Source organism: Schistocerca serialis, chromosome 11 (assembly GCF_023864345.2).
Source record: "Schistocerca serialis cubense isolate TAMUIC-IGC-003099 chromosome 11, iqSchSeri2.2, whole genome shotgun sequence".
Classification (NCBI taxonomy): domain Eukaryota; kingdom Metazoa; phylum Arthropoda; class Insecta; order Orthoptera; family Acrididae; genus Schistocerca; species Schistocerca serialis.
In genome coordinates, this window is record NC_064648.1 from 205,609,683 (window position 1) to 205,627,100 (window position 17,418).

At 38.9% G+C, this 17,418-nt stretch overlaps 1 protein-coding gene across 1 annotated transcript in view; it reads left to right on the forward strand.

The window, feature by feature from the left end:
• The window catches only part of LOC126427222 (poly [ADP-ribose] polymerase tankyrase-like), a 62,578-nt gene extending 45,498 nt beyond the window's left edge, over positions 1–17,080 (forward strand). The window contains exons 2-3 of the mRNA XM_050089461.1: positions 5,166–5,739; positions 16,490–17,080. Of these exons, the coding sequence (XP_049945418.1) occupies positions 5,177–5,739; positions 16,490–16,973 (1,047 nt within the window). The 5' untranslated portion in view covers positions 5,166–5,176 and the 3' untranslated portion in view covers positions 16,974–17,080. The remainder of the gene's footprint in view (positions 1–5,165; positions 5,740–16,489) is intronic.
• Positions 17,081–17,418: the final 338 nt, after the last annotated feature.

Below are 17,418 nucleotides of genomic sequence, written 5' to 3' on the forward strand. Positions count from 1 at the left end.
GTATACTCTGAAACTGTCAAAAGTGAAGAGGGTGCCCTTACTCTTGATTTCACTAACCAAGGTAACCATTGCTCCAGATTTCTACCATTGCTTGAACTACTGGCAAGCAGAACTGACAGTTCTCTTCGTTACAGGCAAACTTTTGCATGTCAAGTATTTAAACTTACCAGTGGTTGCATACGTAGCTGTGCAGTTTTGCTGGATCACCACTTGAAAATGCTGTTGTAGGATTTATTCTTAAAATGAGCAGCCAGATGCTTCTTTGTTGTCAGTTCAAAATTGGAAGTTCACCAATTTTTAATTGTGTGCTTAAGACCTTTACCGGTGATGACCAGATCTCTTACAGTATCTAATATCTACAAACAGGTAGTTAGTGCTGACACATGCAGAGCTCAATAGTTCTCATCTTCTCATAAAGTAAAAGAGCACACAGTACAGATGAAGTGATCAAAGGTTGCTTCACACACTATTTTGTAAATACAGCTCACAACAGTTAATATAACCGCCAACAGTCCTCAGCTAAACCGAAATTATACATTTTAATGACTATTTATACCCATTCAGTCCTTGTTAGACAAATATAACTTTTAGCACTGGCTAAATTGAACAAAAGCAAAGGCAAAATCAGAACTGGTGCAGCCACTGAAAAGCGTGTGCTTTAGCCTTATGAACACTAGCTTTAGGATATTGTTCAACTTCATTAATTTACACTACTGGCCATTAAAATTGCTACACCAAGAAGAAATGCAGATGATAAACGGGTATTCATTGGACAAATATATTATACTAGAACTGACATGTGATTACATTTTCACGCAATTTGGGTGCATAGATCCTGGCAAATCAGTACCCAGAACAACCACCTCTGGCCGCAATAATGGCCTCGATACGCCTGGGCATTGAGTCAAACAGAGCTTGGATGGCGCGTACAGGTACAACTGCCCATGCAGCTTCAACACGATATCACAGTTCAACAGTAGTGACTGGCGTACTGTGACGAGTCAGTTGCTTGGTCACCACCATTGACCATACGTTTTCAATTGGTGAGAGATCTGGAGAATGTGCTGGCCAGGGCAGCAGTCGAGTATTTTCTGTATCCAGAAAGACCCGTACAGGACCTGCAACATGCGGTCGTGCATTATCCTGCTGAAATGTAGGCTTTCGCAGGGATCGAATGAAGGGTAGAGCCACGGGTCGCAACACATCTGAAATGTAATGTCCACTGTTCAAAGTGCCGTCAATGGAAACAAGAGGTAACAGGGATGTGTAAACAATGGCACCCCATACCATCACACCAGGTGATACGCCAGTATGGCGATGATGAATACACGCTTCCAATGTGCGGTCACCACAATGTCGCCAAACACGGATGCGACCATGATGATGCTGTAAACAGAACCTGGATTCATCTGAAAAAATGACATTTTGCCATTCGTGCACCCAGGTTCATCGTCGAGTACACCATCACAGGCGCTCCTGTCTGTGATTCAGCATCAAGGGTAACCACAACTACAGCCACGGTCTCAGAACTGCAAACATCGTCAAACTGTTCATGCAGATGGTTGTTGTCTTGCAAACGTCCCCATCTGTTGACTCGGGGATCGAGACGTGGCTGCATGATCCGTTAGAGCCATGCAGATAAGATGCCTGTCATCTTGACTGCTAGTGATACGAGGCCGTTGGGATCCAGCACGGCGTTCGGTATTACCCTCCTGAACCCACCGATTCCATATTCTGCTAACAGTCATTGGATCTCGACCAACACGAGCAGCAATGTCGCGATATGCTAAACTGCAATTGCGACAGGCTACAATCCGACCTTTATGAAAGTCAGAAACGTGATCGTACGCATTTCTCCTCCTTACATGAGGCATCACAACAACATTTCACCAGGCATCGCCCGTCAACTGCTGTTCGTGTATGAGAAATCGGTTGGAAACTTTCCTCATGTCAGCACGTTGTAGGTGTCGCCACCGGTGCCAACCTTGTGTGAATGCTCTGAAAAGCTAATCATTTGCATATCACAGCATCTTCTTCCTGTTGGTTAAATTTCGTGTCTGTAGCAGGTCATCTTCGTGGTGTAGCAATTTTAATGGCCGGTAGTGTATAATAGTTTGTAAATTCTATAGCTAAGAATGTCTGCCTTTCACTGGCTGACAAGTTTATTATTATATTTTGTTTATACATTATTGCTCTTGAGCTGCATTTATCGACATATGCAATACTAATTTGTGCTCACACAGTTGGGAGTTTGATTTATGACCATAGGAACCATCTTGTAGACAGAAATTGTCATTGAAAATTTAGTAATTTTTAATGAGTGACTCTTGCTCATCAAAACAAGTGTCACTGGATTCGGAAAAATCAGGAGATCAAAAGCATATCAACAGATACCCGAAACTTGATGGTTTGGCTATAATTGGCACTGAAAGTTAAGTCCAGATGAAATCTTTAATTATCAAATGGAAAAAATGTGCGTTGCATTATTTCGAGCCCTGTCCATACCTCCAAGTTTCGTCAAGGTTGTTTGTTTACATCCGAGAATGTTCCCTTTTGAGCAAAATACAGCAGTCAAAACCACTGCATTTCAATAGCTATACGGGATGTAATTGTCGGTGACTTTGACCAGATATGGACTACCTAAAGAAACTTGTTAATTCTCTTCCTCGATGTCTCGTGAAGGTGACTAAATTTTGTCTAATGTGCTTAGTGGGGAGAGAGAGAGAGAGAGAGAGAGAGAGAGAGAGAGAATCTTAACTGTAAGCTCTTTCTAGCAGTGAAAGAACTTAAATAGTTAAAATTTGACAATTGTGAAATTTTTGTAATAGAATGAGAAAACAGTGCCCAAATTGATTTCTCACACCATTACACAATGCAATAGTAACGTGAATGTTACTGCAGAATGGACATAAATCACTCTGAACTTAGGAAGTGGTGTGGTTGACTAAATTTTTGCACATGTAAATAAATACAACTCTCATGTTTCTTTGATTTTGGACAGAAATACGGCCTCACACCTAGAGACTAACAATTGGTCATGTGCGAGTAGGATTCATGTACTGAGGGTTCTATGCAAACTTAATTATACATACATAAGAATCGCAACGATGTTTGTGTGTTATTGATATTGAAACTGGCAACATATTAATCCTGGAAATTCAAAGACCGTGTCAAATTCTGTACAGTAGTCCTCAGGCCAGCCCAGGCGTACAAAAAGAAGCGAGCAGGGGACTAAAGTCTATACATGTAGAGAGAGATGATTTAATAAAACATTTTTTATTTTCCTTCCTGGAAGATACAAACTGTGTGCAAAGGATTTTCTTTTGAAAATGTATGTGGTAGATATTGATATTATACTCAAAAATTAGAGCAGAAACTTGACTTGGCAGTCTTGCAAGGCCCAGAATTGTTTTAGAACTGACTTTGTGTTTGTGGCAAGAATTTAGAGCCATATTGACTGCTAATCGACTGAGTCTGTTTCAAAATCCTTTACGTATATGGAAACCTTTTTGTGTATGTTAAGTACAAAACAAGGTGACGCCCAGGGCTGATAAGTAGTCTTCACTGAGGTGTCTTCAGGCTTGGACACTTCTTAGCAGGTACAGAGTATTAAGTGTTAAGCGGTACTGGAGCACATGAGACAGTTTCAAGGAAAGAAATTTCTTATTTGATCTAATTTCCTCAGTGCACAACAAGCACCAAAAGTTACGAACCTGGCAGAGAAAACAACTTAGAACGTAGACCCCTCTTGGTGTTTCACAGCGGAAGCAGTGTGTATCACACTGCAGAGTGTGGAGATAAGTGCAAATATGGGGAAAATGAGTGAGCAAGTATCACAGCTGAAAAGCTTACAGGAAAGCCACAGTGTGGCGGTTACCTGTGGGCTCGCATCTCGCTGTCGAGTCGGGCAGGAGTGGCTGGCAGTGAGAGGCGACAAGCTGTGCTCGAGGAAACCAACTCTGTGATGTACCTCACACCAGTCGCTCGACGGCACAGTCACCTCGAACTGTCTCTGATTTGTATACTGTGTATAAATGCGTGGCTTTATATTTGTCCTTGCCCTTGCCACAGCCCCTGTAGGCTGTGGTGGTTGTGGCATACAAAGCACCTCGTGCCACATTTTAATACTGTATTTCATATCCTTACAAGATGATAGCATTAAACCTGACTGGTGACCTGTGCTCTGTATTGGATGGCAATGAGTGGAATGTAGAGGAGGATGAAAATTGGAGTGTAGGCTTTCTCAATGAACCTCATTGATAAAATATTCTTAAGTTATCAGCCAAGTTGTGGTATCGTGTTGCTGCAACGTTTTGACGAGTTTCCTACTTGTCATCCTCAGGTGAAGATGACGAATGGAAAACTAGAAATACTGCAGTAGCACAACACCACAACTTGGCTAATTATCAGAGATTTCTTAAAACGTCTAAAATGTGGGTCATCTGGATCACGGACTAAGCCCATAGATTGGAGAGTTTAGTGTCACCAAGTGGTGGACTCGTCCTCTTTTCGTGCAGTGATGATCCAGCCACATGCATCTTTTTTTTTTTTTTTTTTTTTTTTTTTTTTTCAGTCACTGCTTCATTAACTTGATTCCCTATTTTAAGCATTTTAGGTACTGTCGTACATAAGTTTTGGGGTAGGGTGAGGGTGAAGGTGCTTAACTTTTCAGACTTTTTAACTACACCTGTCTTATCAAATTTAGTATGTACATAGGGGTTGCACTGTCTTGCACCAAACAGTCCTGTTGTCATCACGCCAAAAATAACTATTGATGTACTTTCTTTTTCTGCAACAGTAAACAATGTTTCATTATGCATTGTTATGCGCAATATTTGAGATAAAGCCTTTTCTTGGAATGAATCCTGACATGTCCAGAAGCAGTTCTGATCATGGCTCTGAAGGATAATTGTTTCAGTTTCTTTATACAAGTGATTCAACAGTGAAGTCGGGATCTGTACAGTGCTGGAATAATTTAGTCATTTCACGGTTTAAGAAGTAAGAGGACAGAAAGGCAAGTAGCTGCGGCTAACTTACAAACAACAGTTCTGCTAAAGAAGGACAAATGATGGTTGGTGAAATTAGGACAAATTAGGTGTATTAAGAGAGAAGGATTTACTGTTTAGTTACCTTTGAAAATTGAAACTACGTCGTACGTGTTTCAGGAGGTACTGCAATGGCAGCGAGAAACTCTAAGGACGGCAGTTTCGCAAGTGACATGTGTGCTCTGCTAACCTCTCGCGAGGGTGCGGACGTGACTCTGGTGGTTGGTGCCTCGCAGCTGCCGGCGCACAGTCTCGTCTTAGCAGCGAGGAGCCCCGTCTTCGCCGCCATGTTGCGGAACGACACGAAAGAAGCCGGCAGCCGCCAAATTGAGATAACCGACGTGCGGGAAGATGTGTTGTGGCAGTTGCTGTGTTTTGTGTATACTGACACAGTTCCGAAACTGGGAAGAATGGCAGCGGAACTGTTAGGTGCTGCCGATAAGTACGACCTGCCGTTGCTCAAAAAGAGGTGCGAGGAGCAGCTGGCGCAGGGCCTGAGTGTGGACAACGCTGCCGCCACCTCACTCCTCGCCGTGCTGCACTCGTGTCCGGAGCTCAGAAGTGCCACCGTGGACTTCATAGTGAGGCACCCTGAGGTGATGACATCTGACGGCTGGATAAAAGTGCTGCGGAACAATGCAGAGGCTGCAGCTCAAATTTGCAGTCTGGTGGCGGCGGCAACACCGAAAAACAGGTCTGAGCACCTCTGTGTGTGTGTGTGTGTGTGTGTGTGTGTGTGTGTGTGTGTGTGTGTGTGTGTGTGTGTGTGTTTGAAAAATTACAAATAATAATCTTACCTTTTTTTTAAAAAATTCTTCCAAAGACAAACATTGCACAAGTGGTGTTTCCCTGTCGATACAGTTCCCCACAGTCGTTTAATGAACAAAGTAAGAGCATATGGACTATCAGACCAATTGTGTGATTGGATTGAAGAGTTCCTAGATAACAGAACGCAGCATGTCATTCTCAAAGGAGAGAAGTCTTCCGAAGTAAGTGTGATTTCAGGTGTGGCGCAGGGGAGTGTCGTAGGATCGTTGCTATTCACAATATACATAAATGACCTTGTGGATTACATCGGAAGTTCACTGAGGCTTTTTGCAGATGATGCTGTGGTGTATCGAGAGGTTGTAACAATGGAAAATTGTACTGAAATGCAGGAGGATCTGCTGCAAATTGACGCACGGGGCAGGGAATGGCAATTGAATCTCAATGTAGACAAGTGTAATGTACTGTGAATACATGGAAAGATAGATCCCTTATCATTTAGCTACAATATAGCAGGTCAGCAACTGGAAGCAGTTAATTCCATAAATTATCTGGGAGTACGCATTAGGAGTGATTTAAAATGGAATGATCATATAAAATTAATCGTCGGTAAAGCAGATGCCAGACTGAGATTCATTGGAAGAATCCTAAGCAAACGCAGTCCGAAAACAAAGGAAATAGGTTACAGCACTCTTGTTCGCCCACTGCTCGAATACTGCTCAGCAGTGTGGGTTCCGTACCAGACAGGGTTGATAGAAGAGATAGAGAAGATCCAACGGAGAGCAGCCCTCTTCGTTACATGATCACTTAGTAATCGCGAAAGCGTTACGAAGATAATAGATAAACTCCAGCGCAAGACTCTGCAGGAGAGATGCTCAGTAGCTCGGTACGGGCTTTTGTTGAAGTTTCGAGAACGTACCTTCACCGAAGAGTCAAACAGTATATTGCTCCCTCCTACGTATATCTCGCGAAGAGACCTTGAGGATAAAATCGGAGAGATTAGAGCCCACACAGAAGCATACAGACAATCCTTCTTTCCACGAACAATACGAGACTGGAATAGAAGGGAGAACCGATAGAGGTACTCAAGGTACCCTCCGCCACACACCGCCAGGTGGCTTGCGGAGTATGGATGTAGATGTAGATATATGTTTGTGCAGATGTATTTAATTCCTGGACATAAAAATGTCAGCCTACACACAATATTATCACAATTATAAATGAAATAATTAATACAATAGCCCCAAAATATAGTAAATATGGTTTTTGTCTTTGGAAGTTCCTAATTAACATGATAGCCCTTGAAATGTGCAGCAAATTTTAAAGGTCCCCTTTACTCCATAGAAATACGAGCACTTGGTTTTCTGTCTACGAGGTGCAACAATAAAGTAATGAGACTGATGTGAAAAAAAATATTGCTTAACGTTTTAGTCAAGTTTAGTGCTCTTCTTCAAAGTAGTTCCCTTCTGGTTCTACACATTTTTTCCAACGCTTCTGCCATTGATGGTAACATTTCTGGACTTACATTTTGTAATAGCCTCAAAGACCCTAGTCACCTTTTTGGCCATCTTGTGTTGTTTGAAAATAGTGTCCCTTGACCACCATTTTGACTCTTGGAAATAGAAAAAAAGTCACATGGAGTGATACCTGGTGAATAAGGTGGCCATGGTAGTACTGAAATTTGTTTTGAGGTTAAAAATTGCTATACTGACAGAGTAGTATGGGATGGCGCTTTATCGTAATGCAGAATCCAATTATCAGCAATGTTGGCACGGGCATGAAGAACTCTTTTACGAAGTCTTTCTCAAATTTCTTTGTAGTAATATTGGTTAACTGTTTGTCCAGGAGGCACCCACTCTTTATGAACAATTCCCATGGAATTGGAGGTTGATGGTCATCCACTGTGGTCTTCATCTTCAACATTCATTCTGCCTTCACTAAACGTTTTATGCCAATGAAAAACTTGAGCTCTTGACATAACCTCCTCTCCAAAAGCCTTCTGAAGTTTACCATAAGTTGTCGTCACGTTTTCACCCAATTTAACGCAAAATGAAATGGCTACTGTTGCGCAGTATTATGCGGTTTGATTTCAGTGATGAGAGAGACAAACACATGTTAACGTATTAAAGCACAACCCACGACTGAGCAGTTACATCGATGTACCACTTGGTCTAGAAGCAGCTTATAGACATATGAACCAGAATCCCCCATTGGAAACGCCACTAAAAGCAAATATCTTGGTTTAGGATCATCAAAATTTGTCACCATTGTTACCTTCCTCTTTAACCGATTCATCCAACGAATCTTTAGTGGAATACTGTTTGTCTTCGTCACAGTCAATGGAATCCTGGAACACTGACTGGTTTTTTTTTTTTTTTTACCTATTGTTTTTCATGGTTTCGTTTTCTTCATTTCTTGGTTAACACATGATGAAAGATTTCTTCAGTTGGCTGAGATGTTCTGCCTTCAGTACTGGCAACACACTTTCCTGTCGTTTTCCCTTGTTTTGCCGTCTCTCCCCCCCCCCCCCCCCCCCCCACATTGTTTTCCCCTTTTGTTTTGCGATTTTTCATATCTCGTGCCCTGGAACACTTTTATGACTGCTTCTCCCATTACTGTGGGTGTGGTCTGAAGTTCTGGAGACTCTACCATACCAGACTGTGATGATGGTAGTTTATTAAGGACTTTCTGTGGCTCAAACAGAGAAATTGCACAAACTCAGAATCCAGACTTCAAGCTAGCAGCTGCATTACAATGGATGGTCTCCATCAACTCACAAATAAGAGCAGGAAAATTGTCCTTTGGAATTGAATTTGGTCTTCTGTCTGCTTTCTGGTGCCATTTTGACAGTGCTGCTCTACATGCCATTTAAAGGGTCTTAAAATGCCACATCCAGAGGTTGTAGCTAATGTGTGGGATTTGGATGGAGACAGATGAATTTAGTTTTGTGCTCCTTCCCCATTTTCAGCACCTCTGATGAAAGACAGATTGTCACCCAGCACTGCTTTAACTCCTTGTTGGCTGTCCCAAGGTATCACGGTAGTATGGAGCCAGTCTTTGAACGTCACTTCATCGAACTACCCAGACTTCGTCCTGTTACATCTGTTCCCTTAGGCCCTCCTTGTGTCAAAGTATCCCACATACGTTCAGATTTGTAAACGACATATGCATGTAGGAGTTTGCCATCGATTGCATCGGCAAACATAGCACTCGTTACTGATTTAGAAGAGTTCATTATTCTCTCCAGATACTCATTTGAGAATACACACTTTTCCATCCCGTTTATCCGACAGATTGGTTTCATCGTAATTTAGGATGTTAGGCTGATCCCTTGTAGAGTCTTTTCAAGGTTTTCAAAATAATTCTTAACTGTATCAATATCAATGTGAAACATAAATAAGAAAAAATTAATAATTTTGAGCAGAGAAAATAAGAATTTCTTCACGAAACAGAAAACAGCATAAAATTGTCAGGTGTGTTTTATGAAATTCTCGTTGACAGCATGGCATTTTTATGATACAAACCGCCTGTCGTCTCTTCTCTGGAGAAACACTTTTTGAACATGTTTGCATTCCGTTTTTTCTTTCCAGATGAAAGTATAGCTAATACCTGAGTTTCAAATTTTGTAGATAGAAATCCCGACTCTGAAACAGTAATGAAGTGTTCTGTAATGATTTTCACGTGTGTCTTCCCATTATATGGTACCCCTCGGTAGTTTGTGGAATTCTGTACTTCTTTACATTTGTAGCTGATAATGCTTTTGACTTTTGTCTTAAACTGCTTTAGAAAATATGGACTTTTCCATCAGCCACTAAGTGACAGATAAAACTGACAATGAGAGTACAGAAATATTGGGAAGACAGTGGCTTCCACGCCAGCAAAAAATTGTGCCATAACTAGTGCAGGGTCATCCCATGTCAAGTCACCCAGGCCTTGACACCAGCCATGTCAGATTTTGATGAAACTTGGTACATTTACTTCTTTTATCATCCTGAAAGCACTTGTAAAATTTTTTTGCTCTATCTCTTATAGTTTTTTTATATAAATTTTTAAAGTTTTTAGATTTGGCGTTGTTTCAGCAGTTGAAAATCGTAACTTAAATGTGTCCTCACAACTAAAAAAATTTGTATGTTAAAGAATACTCAAGATATCAGTATGAAATTTTGGAATAAGTTTGTGTATTATATCTAAATGTTAAAAAAAATTACCATAAAGATATATTAAAATCTTCCAAATAAAAAAAATTACAAGTAGTTGTTGGTTTTTTGTTTTTTTTTTTTTTTGTTTAGTTTTACAAAAACTGCAATATCTAGAGTCTCAGACCTGATAGAAAGCTCAAATTTGTTTTAAAATACTCTTAATTGTATAGGCTATTAGAGAAAAGAAAAATTACGTTGGCTTTTTAACCTGTTCAATAGTTATCTAATTTTTTAAATAATATTAATTATATTTTAAAAATAAAAAGTACCAAGTGACTTAGACACCAAAAATAAGTTTTTATCTTCTTGGAGTAACAATTTATGCTTGGATTTTGTTTTGTTATTCCTGTGTTTTGAAGTAAAAAATTATTACAGTGTTAAATAGTGCTTGGATAGTATTTCATTAAGTTTATTCGAACTTTCAGTAAGTACTGTTACTTAGTTTACAGAGATTCTTTTCCAATATCCTATAAAAGTAACCAGAACAGTAATCAGACCAAAAGTGAAATCAGTATGTCAGATATTCAAACCTGTAGCGTAGGGTTATTTAAAAAATCTGTTTCCAAACAACGTACACACCTTCAAAAAAGTTACAACCACTACCTGAATTGAGTGAGGAAGAAAAAAATTTGATCCACTTACGATCTGGAATTAATCTGTGTGAATTTAAGAATATATGTTCACACCACAGCTACTACTTTTTAAATGTTTTTGTAAAGTATCAAACAACATGTGTAGACCCACTAAAAAAAACACAAAAAGCCCATCAAGTCGTTGAGAAGTGTAGGCTTGGATCTCTCTAAACAATTACTGACAATAAATAGTAGCGTAAAACCTGGACAAAAGCTTTGCTCAACATGCCGTAGCTTTTGTGAGGAAAAATTAAGAGTTGAAGTCAATGAAAGTGAAACAGATGATGAAGTCATGGTTGAATTAGAATCATTGGAATCCAGAAATGAATCCCTTGTATAAACAAACATTGCTCTTTATAATTTAGGTTTAACACCGATAAAGCTTCATGGCTTGTCAGAACAAAGTAAAGGGTCTTATTTTAAAAGGAAGGTTAGTAGTATTGAAAAGACTGCAAAAAAGGCGGTTTCAAAAGCATTAAAATATGATGCACCAAGTTCTGATGATGACGAAGAAGATACAACTGTGGTTGAGAAAGCAAATGATTTTGATGTAATGATTTCTCTTATGAAAGAGAAGATATCATCTGTTGGAGGTCTAGAAAAATCCAGATTCTGACCTTGGCTCCAGATTCTTGGAGTCGAAATAAAGTGATGAAAGAATTTAATGTAAGTGAGTACATGGTGCGACAAGCTAGAAAGCTAAAATGTGAAAAGGGTATTTTGGAAACTCCTGGTCCAAAAAAAGGTAAAACTCTTTCTGAAAATACAGTAAGACTTGTAACAGATTTTTATGAAAAGGATGAAAGTTCCAAAGTGCTACCTGGAACAAAAGACAAAGTAAGTGTTCAAAAAAATGTGTAGATGCAAAAAAGACTCATTTTGTGTAACTTGAAAGAACTCTATTATTCTTTCAAATTGGATAATCCCGAGGTAGAAGTAGGATTTTCAAAATTTTGTTTCTTGAGACCTAAATGGTGTATCTTTGCTGGTGCTGCAGGCGCACACACTGTATGTGTATGCAGTGTCCACCAGAATGTTAAACTATTATTGGATGCTGTGAAAATTGAAGAATCTTATAAAGACCTAATTAAGATGCTTGTGTGCAACACGGAAAACCAAAACTGCATGCTACATCATTGCGACAGCTGTCCTGCAAATGCTGCACTGACTGAGTACTTAACTGAAAAACTAAGTGAAGATTATGATTTAGAAGAAGAAATTGTAATCAGTCAGTGGGTTAACACAGACAGGGCAGAAATGATCAAACAGTCTATCAGTGTTGAAGACTACATTTCTTTATTGGTTAGGTCATTGGAAAAGCTCACCCCGCACTCGTTTATAGCAAAATCCCAATCAGCAGCCTTTAAAAGATTGAAAGAAGACCCATCACCCAAAACAGCAATTATTGTGGTGGATTTCAGTGAAAATTATTCCTTTGTTATACAAAATGAGATCCAAAGTTACCACTGGAATAGAGGTGGTTGTACTCTACACCCAGTTGGAGTTTTCCTAGGAAATGAGGAAAACAATGTTTTTGGTTTCAACCACTGTTTTATTAGTTATGACCAAGAACATGACACTTGTTTTGTTAACTTTGTACAAAAAGAAATTACAAAGTGGCTGTCATTACATCATACTGACATTGACTCAGTTCACTACTTTACAGATGGTTGTGCTGGGCAGTACAAAAATAGAAACAGTTTTAAAAATTTGACTGAACACTTGAGAGACTTTAATTTGAAGGCCCAACACTTTTTTTGCAACGAGTCATGGGAAGTCAATTTGTGATGGCATAGGAGGAACTATTAAAAGAATTTTAAGGAAAGCCAGTCTACAGTTTTCAGATGAAGAACAAATAATGACAGCAATCGATGTGTACAAGTTTTGTGAAAGAAATATTGAAAACATTCATTTTCACTTTATTGACAAAAAAGAAGCTGATTTGCTACGGTTAAAACTAGAAAAACGTTTTTTCAGCAACCCGAACCATTCCTGGAACAAGAAGTTTTCATAACTTCAAACCACTTCCAACAAACAACCTTGAAATTAGAAGGACTACAGATAGTGTAAAACCCTCCTTAGCCTTTTCTTTCCATTCTTCTACTGATTGGGTTCGTGTTGAACCATGCAAATCATGATGGTAACTGGTACTTTGGACAGGTAAAAACAATATTCAATGATGAAGAAGATGCAGAAATTCTATTTCTACATCCTTCAGGACCAGCTGCATCATTTTATTGGCCTGAAAGAGAAGATTCTTGCATAGTGCCTTTGGAGCACATAGTCTGTGTAGTAGACACACCTCAATCAAGCGGCACTGGAAGAATGTATTACTTCAAAAAAGACTGTATCAAAAGAACTGAAAGCTCTTGGATGAAGTGGAAAAACAGTTTGAATCAGCATTAATGTTTATTAAAAAGACAAAATTACTCAAAAAATTCAATGTTTCAAGCAATAAGTTGGGTTATACATAAGTGTTGTAAGAACACTATCTTTGTACATAATTCTAATGTAATCTACTATAATTAATAAACATGTTAAAAAGCCATCATTATTTATGTTTTATCAAGTAGCCTATATAAGAGATACAGCAAAAAAAAATTGCAGGTGTTGTCAGGATGGTATTAGAACCATTTGAGCCAAATTTCATGAAAATCTAAGGAGGTGGGTGTAAAATTTATTTTTTATTGGGTGATTTGATATGGAATGACCCTGCAGCTGTTTTGCTTTGTCAGATGTTTGATTGACTCTGTACTGGAATACTATTTCAACTTGTGACAAGTTTCAATAATGTGAAAAAAATATTTTCATTCTAATATTTTTAAGCCAAAAATCATGACTATAGAAATAAGATCAGTTTTTGCTTTAGTACAGCTTAAAAGTGCTAAATGGATCAAAGTCAGACACAGTACTTTTTAAAATTATTTTTGCCATTGGCAACGCAATGTTTTTCGTGCCAACTTCCTGTGTCAAAGGCAGTTGGAAGCCAACAATGGCAGCTGGTAGCTTATTGTGTTTGGCATAAACACACCAATTCAGTTTGTGTGAATCTAGACAACCTCCCAGTTTGGTTTTGTGGCGCTGCTTGGAAAACTAACCCTCTCCTATTTAACAGTTGACACTTCTCTAGTGTAATCGTGACCACACAATGAGCACACATCTTTCTCCTGCAAATGCTTTGCTTATGAGCAAGAGCTTGATCAGACACAACTCCTCATGCCAAAAATCTGTGCTTTGTTACATCTTAACCTATATAAGAGTGTATACATGGATGAGAAAAACAATTCTTGAATTTTCTATTTAAAATACACTTTTTCTGGGTGAAAATGCACTATACCACAGGTAAAATACATTTTTTCTATGTTAACTGACAATATACTTTCTCTCGGAGCTGTAAAACTTATCAAGCCTTTGACTGGGAAAGGTTTTATACATCTACATAGAACTTCCAGGCACTTTAGGAAACAAAACCCAGCAAAGATTTTGTAAAGATCTTTGACATGTGGCAACATGTTCACTGCATAATTTCATATTACAAAAGTACAAATATGAATTCCACCAAATACAGCTTTGAAATTAAGATTGCAATGTGCTTTTGTCAGCCAATAATAGCTTATGCCACGTGATCTCACCAGCCAACAGCAGCAGATATTCAGAGTGTAGGACACGCAGTGTCGTCAGCCAATAGGAAAAATACTGCTAATAACACAAACACACACAAATAGGGAAACTTGGTGGTTTGTTAATATACACACAGTACAGATACAAGAAAAGTTACGCTTTCACATTGGTTGTGGAAAAATGTTTTTGCTGGTTCCCCTCCCCTCCCCCCCCGTCCTCTCTTCTTCTCGAGGATCCTAAGAGCACAGTTTAAATTGCGGCAGCTGAATATTTCTGAAAAGCAGTATTACAAAAATTCACTGCTGTGTACTAAACATTTCGTGGGTTACTTGGCTGAATGCATGTTCTGTCGAGCATTTTGACTCTTGCGTTGCACAATTCATAAACTATGAGAGAGTTAAAATAGAACACTTTATGTTCTGTTGGGTCCACAGCGTTGTATATGTCGGTATAAGACATTATAGAAATGAATGCTCCAAACCAGCTGCAATAAGGTAGTATGTTTTTTAATATTTTAAATTACAAGCCTGTTTGTTTATTGCCATTATCAAGTAACTTGTGAAATAACATTAGTAAGATCAGCTGTACATAAATTGTAGCTGTTTTACATTTACATTTGCACTTGTACTCAAGTCTAGTTGGAAGTAATGAATATATTGCATCTGTAGTAAAGATCTTCTGTCATGTCTTGGTGAGTATAAAAGTTCTTGTAGTTATTGAAATGTAAAAATAAGTTTTTGAAAGATATTTCGACAGTTCAGTTTTGACAGTTCTTTATTCTGATGCTATATGTGTGTGCAAAGTTTATACAGCTTACCAGAGGTGTTACGTATTGATGGTCTTAGTTGCTTTTAAACTTAATCTGTTGTCCATGTATGTTTTGTTTACCACTTCACTGTGTCTTCTCATGTTCTGTCATGTCAGTAAAGTTTTCTAGATATAGCATATATCTTTAAAATTTGTGTGTGTGTGTGTGTGTGTGTGTGTGTGTGTGTGTGTGTGTGTGTGTGTGTTCATTTAGAATTTCATGTGGGTATTTCCTTATGAATATAAATTTCCAGTTCAAGAATTCATAGTAAGTTCTTTTGGTATTTTATGTAATATTACAGTTTCAATTTTCTCCTCTTGGGGGTGTTGAGTTTTCAGAGACAAATAAAAGCTTGATGGATTACTGTCACTGTTTCTAGTTTCTTTAAGATATATCAGACACTAATGTGCCAGTAAAATTTTAAATAATGGCATAAATGACTGGTCTTCTGAGACTGAAAATTTTCCAGGTGGCTGATGAGTATCAAACCTTCTGTAATTTAAGAAATTCTTTGCACATTGTCACATGTAGCATAATTGATCTTGTGTAAAAGGAAATTTATTTTGCAAGTACCAGTAATGCTTCTAAAATCACCATTAACGATATTTTCTCTTGACCTGCTAGAAGTATAGAGAGTTGCGACATCACACTCATCGAAAGCACCGTGTTGTTACGAAATACTGTGTGGTCTTCATCCTAAAGCCTTTGACACATTGTGCTGTCAGTAGATGTTTGTATGTGCACTGTGTCTTGTTGTTATAAATTGCACATTTCTTTGAAACTAAAGTTTTATTTTGGTGTTACTTTCTCGTTTGTTTTATTGCTGCAGTATTATTCTGCAGTAGCAAGCTAAAGTAAAATTCTTTGTTAAAGTGTCAGTTCTTAACAGTCAAAATAACAAAAATAGAACTAAAAACTAAAACGGTGAAATATTCCTGGATATTTTTTAAAAAATTCCCCTGTTTTCCTGTGTTTCGCGGTTGTCCTGGGTGGTATATATGCTGTCCTTGTTTTATTTCCACCCCAAGTCAGACTGTAATTTTCTGTTACAGAATTTTCTGCCATATTTTGAATGGTAAAGATGGTTGCACAACAGTTGTAAAGATTGTCAACCAGACATGTGACTAACATTTCATGTAAAATTTCCATATGAACGGAACATTCTTTTTTGCTTAAGAAACATGACTCTAGCATAATATTAACTATTTTTATCTGTTTTATTGTTTATCCCAAAGTTAACTCAAAAGTACCAACATTTTTGTAATCTTAATATGCTACTGCACTTCCCTGTACATTTTCTTACACAATTTATTGACACTGTCATTCCAAACGAAGGCAGCCACCTGTGTGAGTTTTGAGTATTACACATGCGACGTCACTGTCAGTACAGAATTGTGCCAACTACAGTGCACTTTGCAGGACTTCGTCTGTGGAGCAGACAGAGGACTTGAGCGAGTGGCTGGCAGTGGCAGCCAGAACGGGTGACGTGGGTGAATTGCGGCGGCTGCTGGCCGCAGGAGCACCCGTCGACGCGAGGGACGGCGCTGGGTGCACCGCCCTGCACCTGGCAGCGATGGACGCGAATCCGGAGACGGTCAAGTGTCTGCTGAGTGCAGGGGCTGACATCAATGCGAAGGACTCGAGTCTGCAGACGCCTCTGCACGCGGCCGCGTACCGGGGTAACTTGAAAGCGATGTGGGTGCTGCTGACGTCGTCGGCACAAGTAGACGTTCGGGACCGTTGGGGGAAAACGCCGCTGCACTGGGCTGCTGCCACGAAGCGGGTAGAAGCAGTAAGGGCTCTGTTGCTCGCCGGAGCGAGCAAGAAGGTGAAGGACAACGAAGACATTACACCTGCGGACACTGCTACCTCGTCCACTAGAGAGCTGTTCAGGATGTACTAAATCTGACGTAACTAAGCCCTCTACTTCTGTACCTCTTAAATGTTACAATAAATGTGTAATTTATTACTGTTTTTTCCTGTTGTATCACAGGAATCTTTGTAATAAAATATTTCACAGAATGTCTGCTTCATTTGCTGCCATCCCTTGAATATCATCTAATTGGCTTAGATACACCCAAGACGATTAGGTTTAGCATGAATTGATGTTTGGTGTCACATATTTATTCCAGTTGAACAAATCTAATTAAATAGCTTTGTAATACTGAGGCAATTAAACATATAATACTGCAACTCCACATCTTTAACCAGTTTGATGTCAGCTTCATGCAACATGTATCTGGGTTCATCAAAGTGTCTAATCCTTCAGATATATTTCGTAGCTGCTTAAGATGTCTTGTGGTAGAGTAACTGCTTTTGCAAGCATTTATGCATAATAAAGTAAGCTG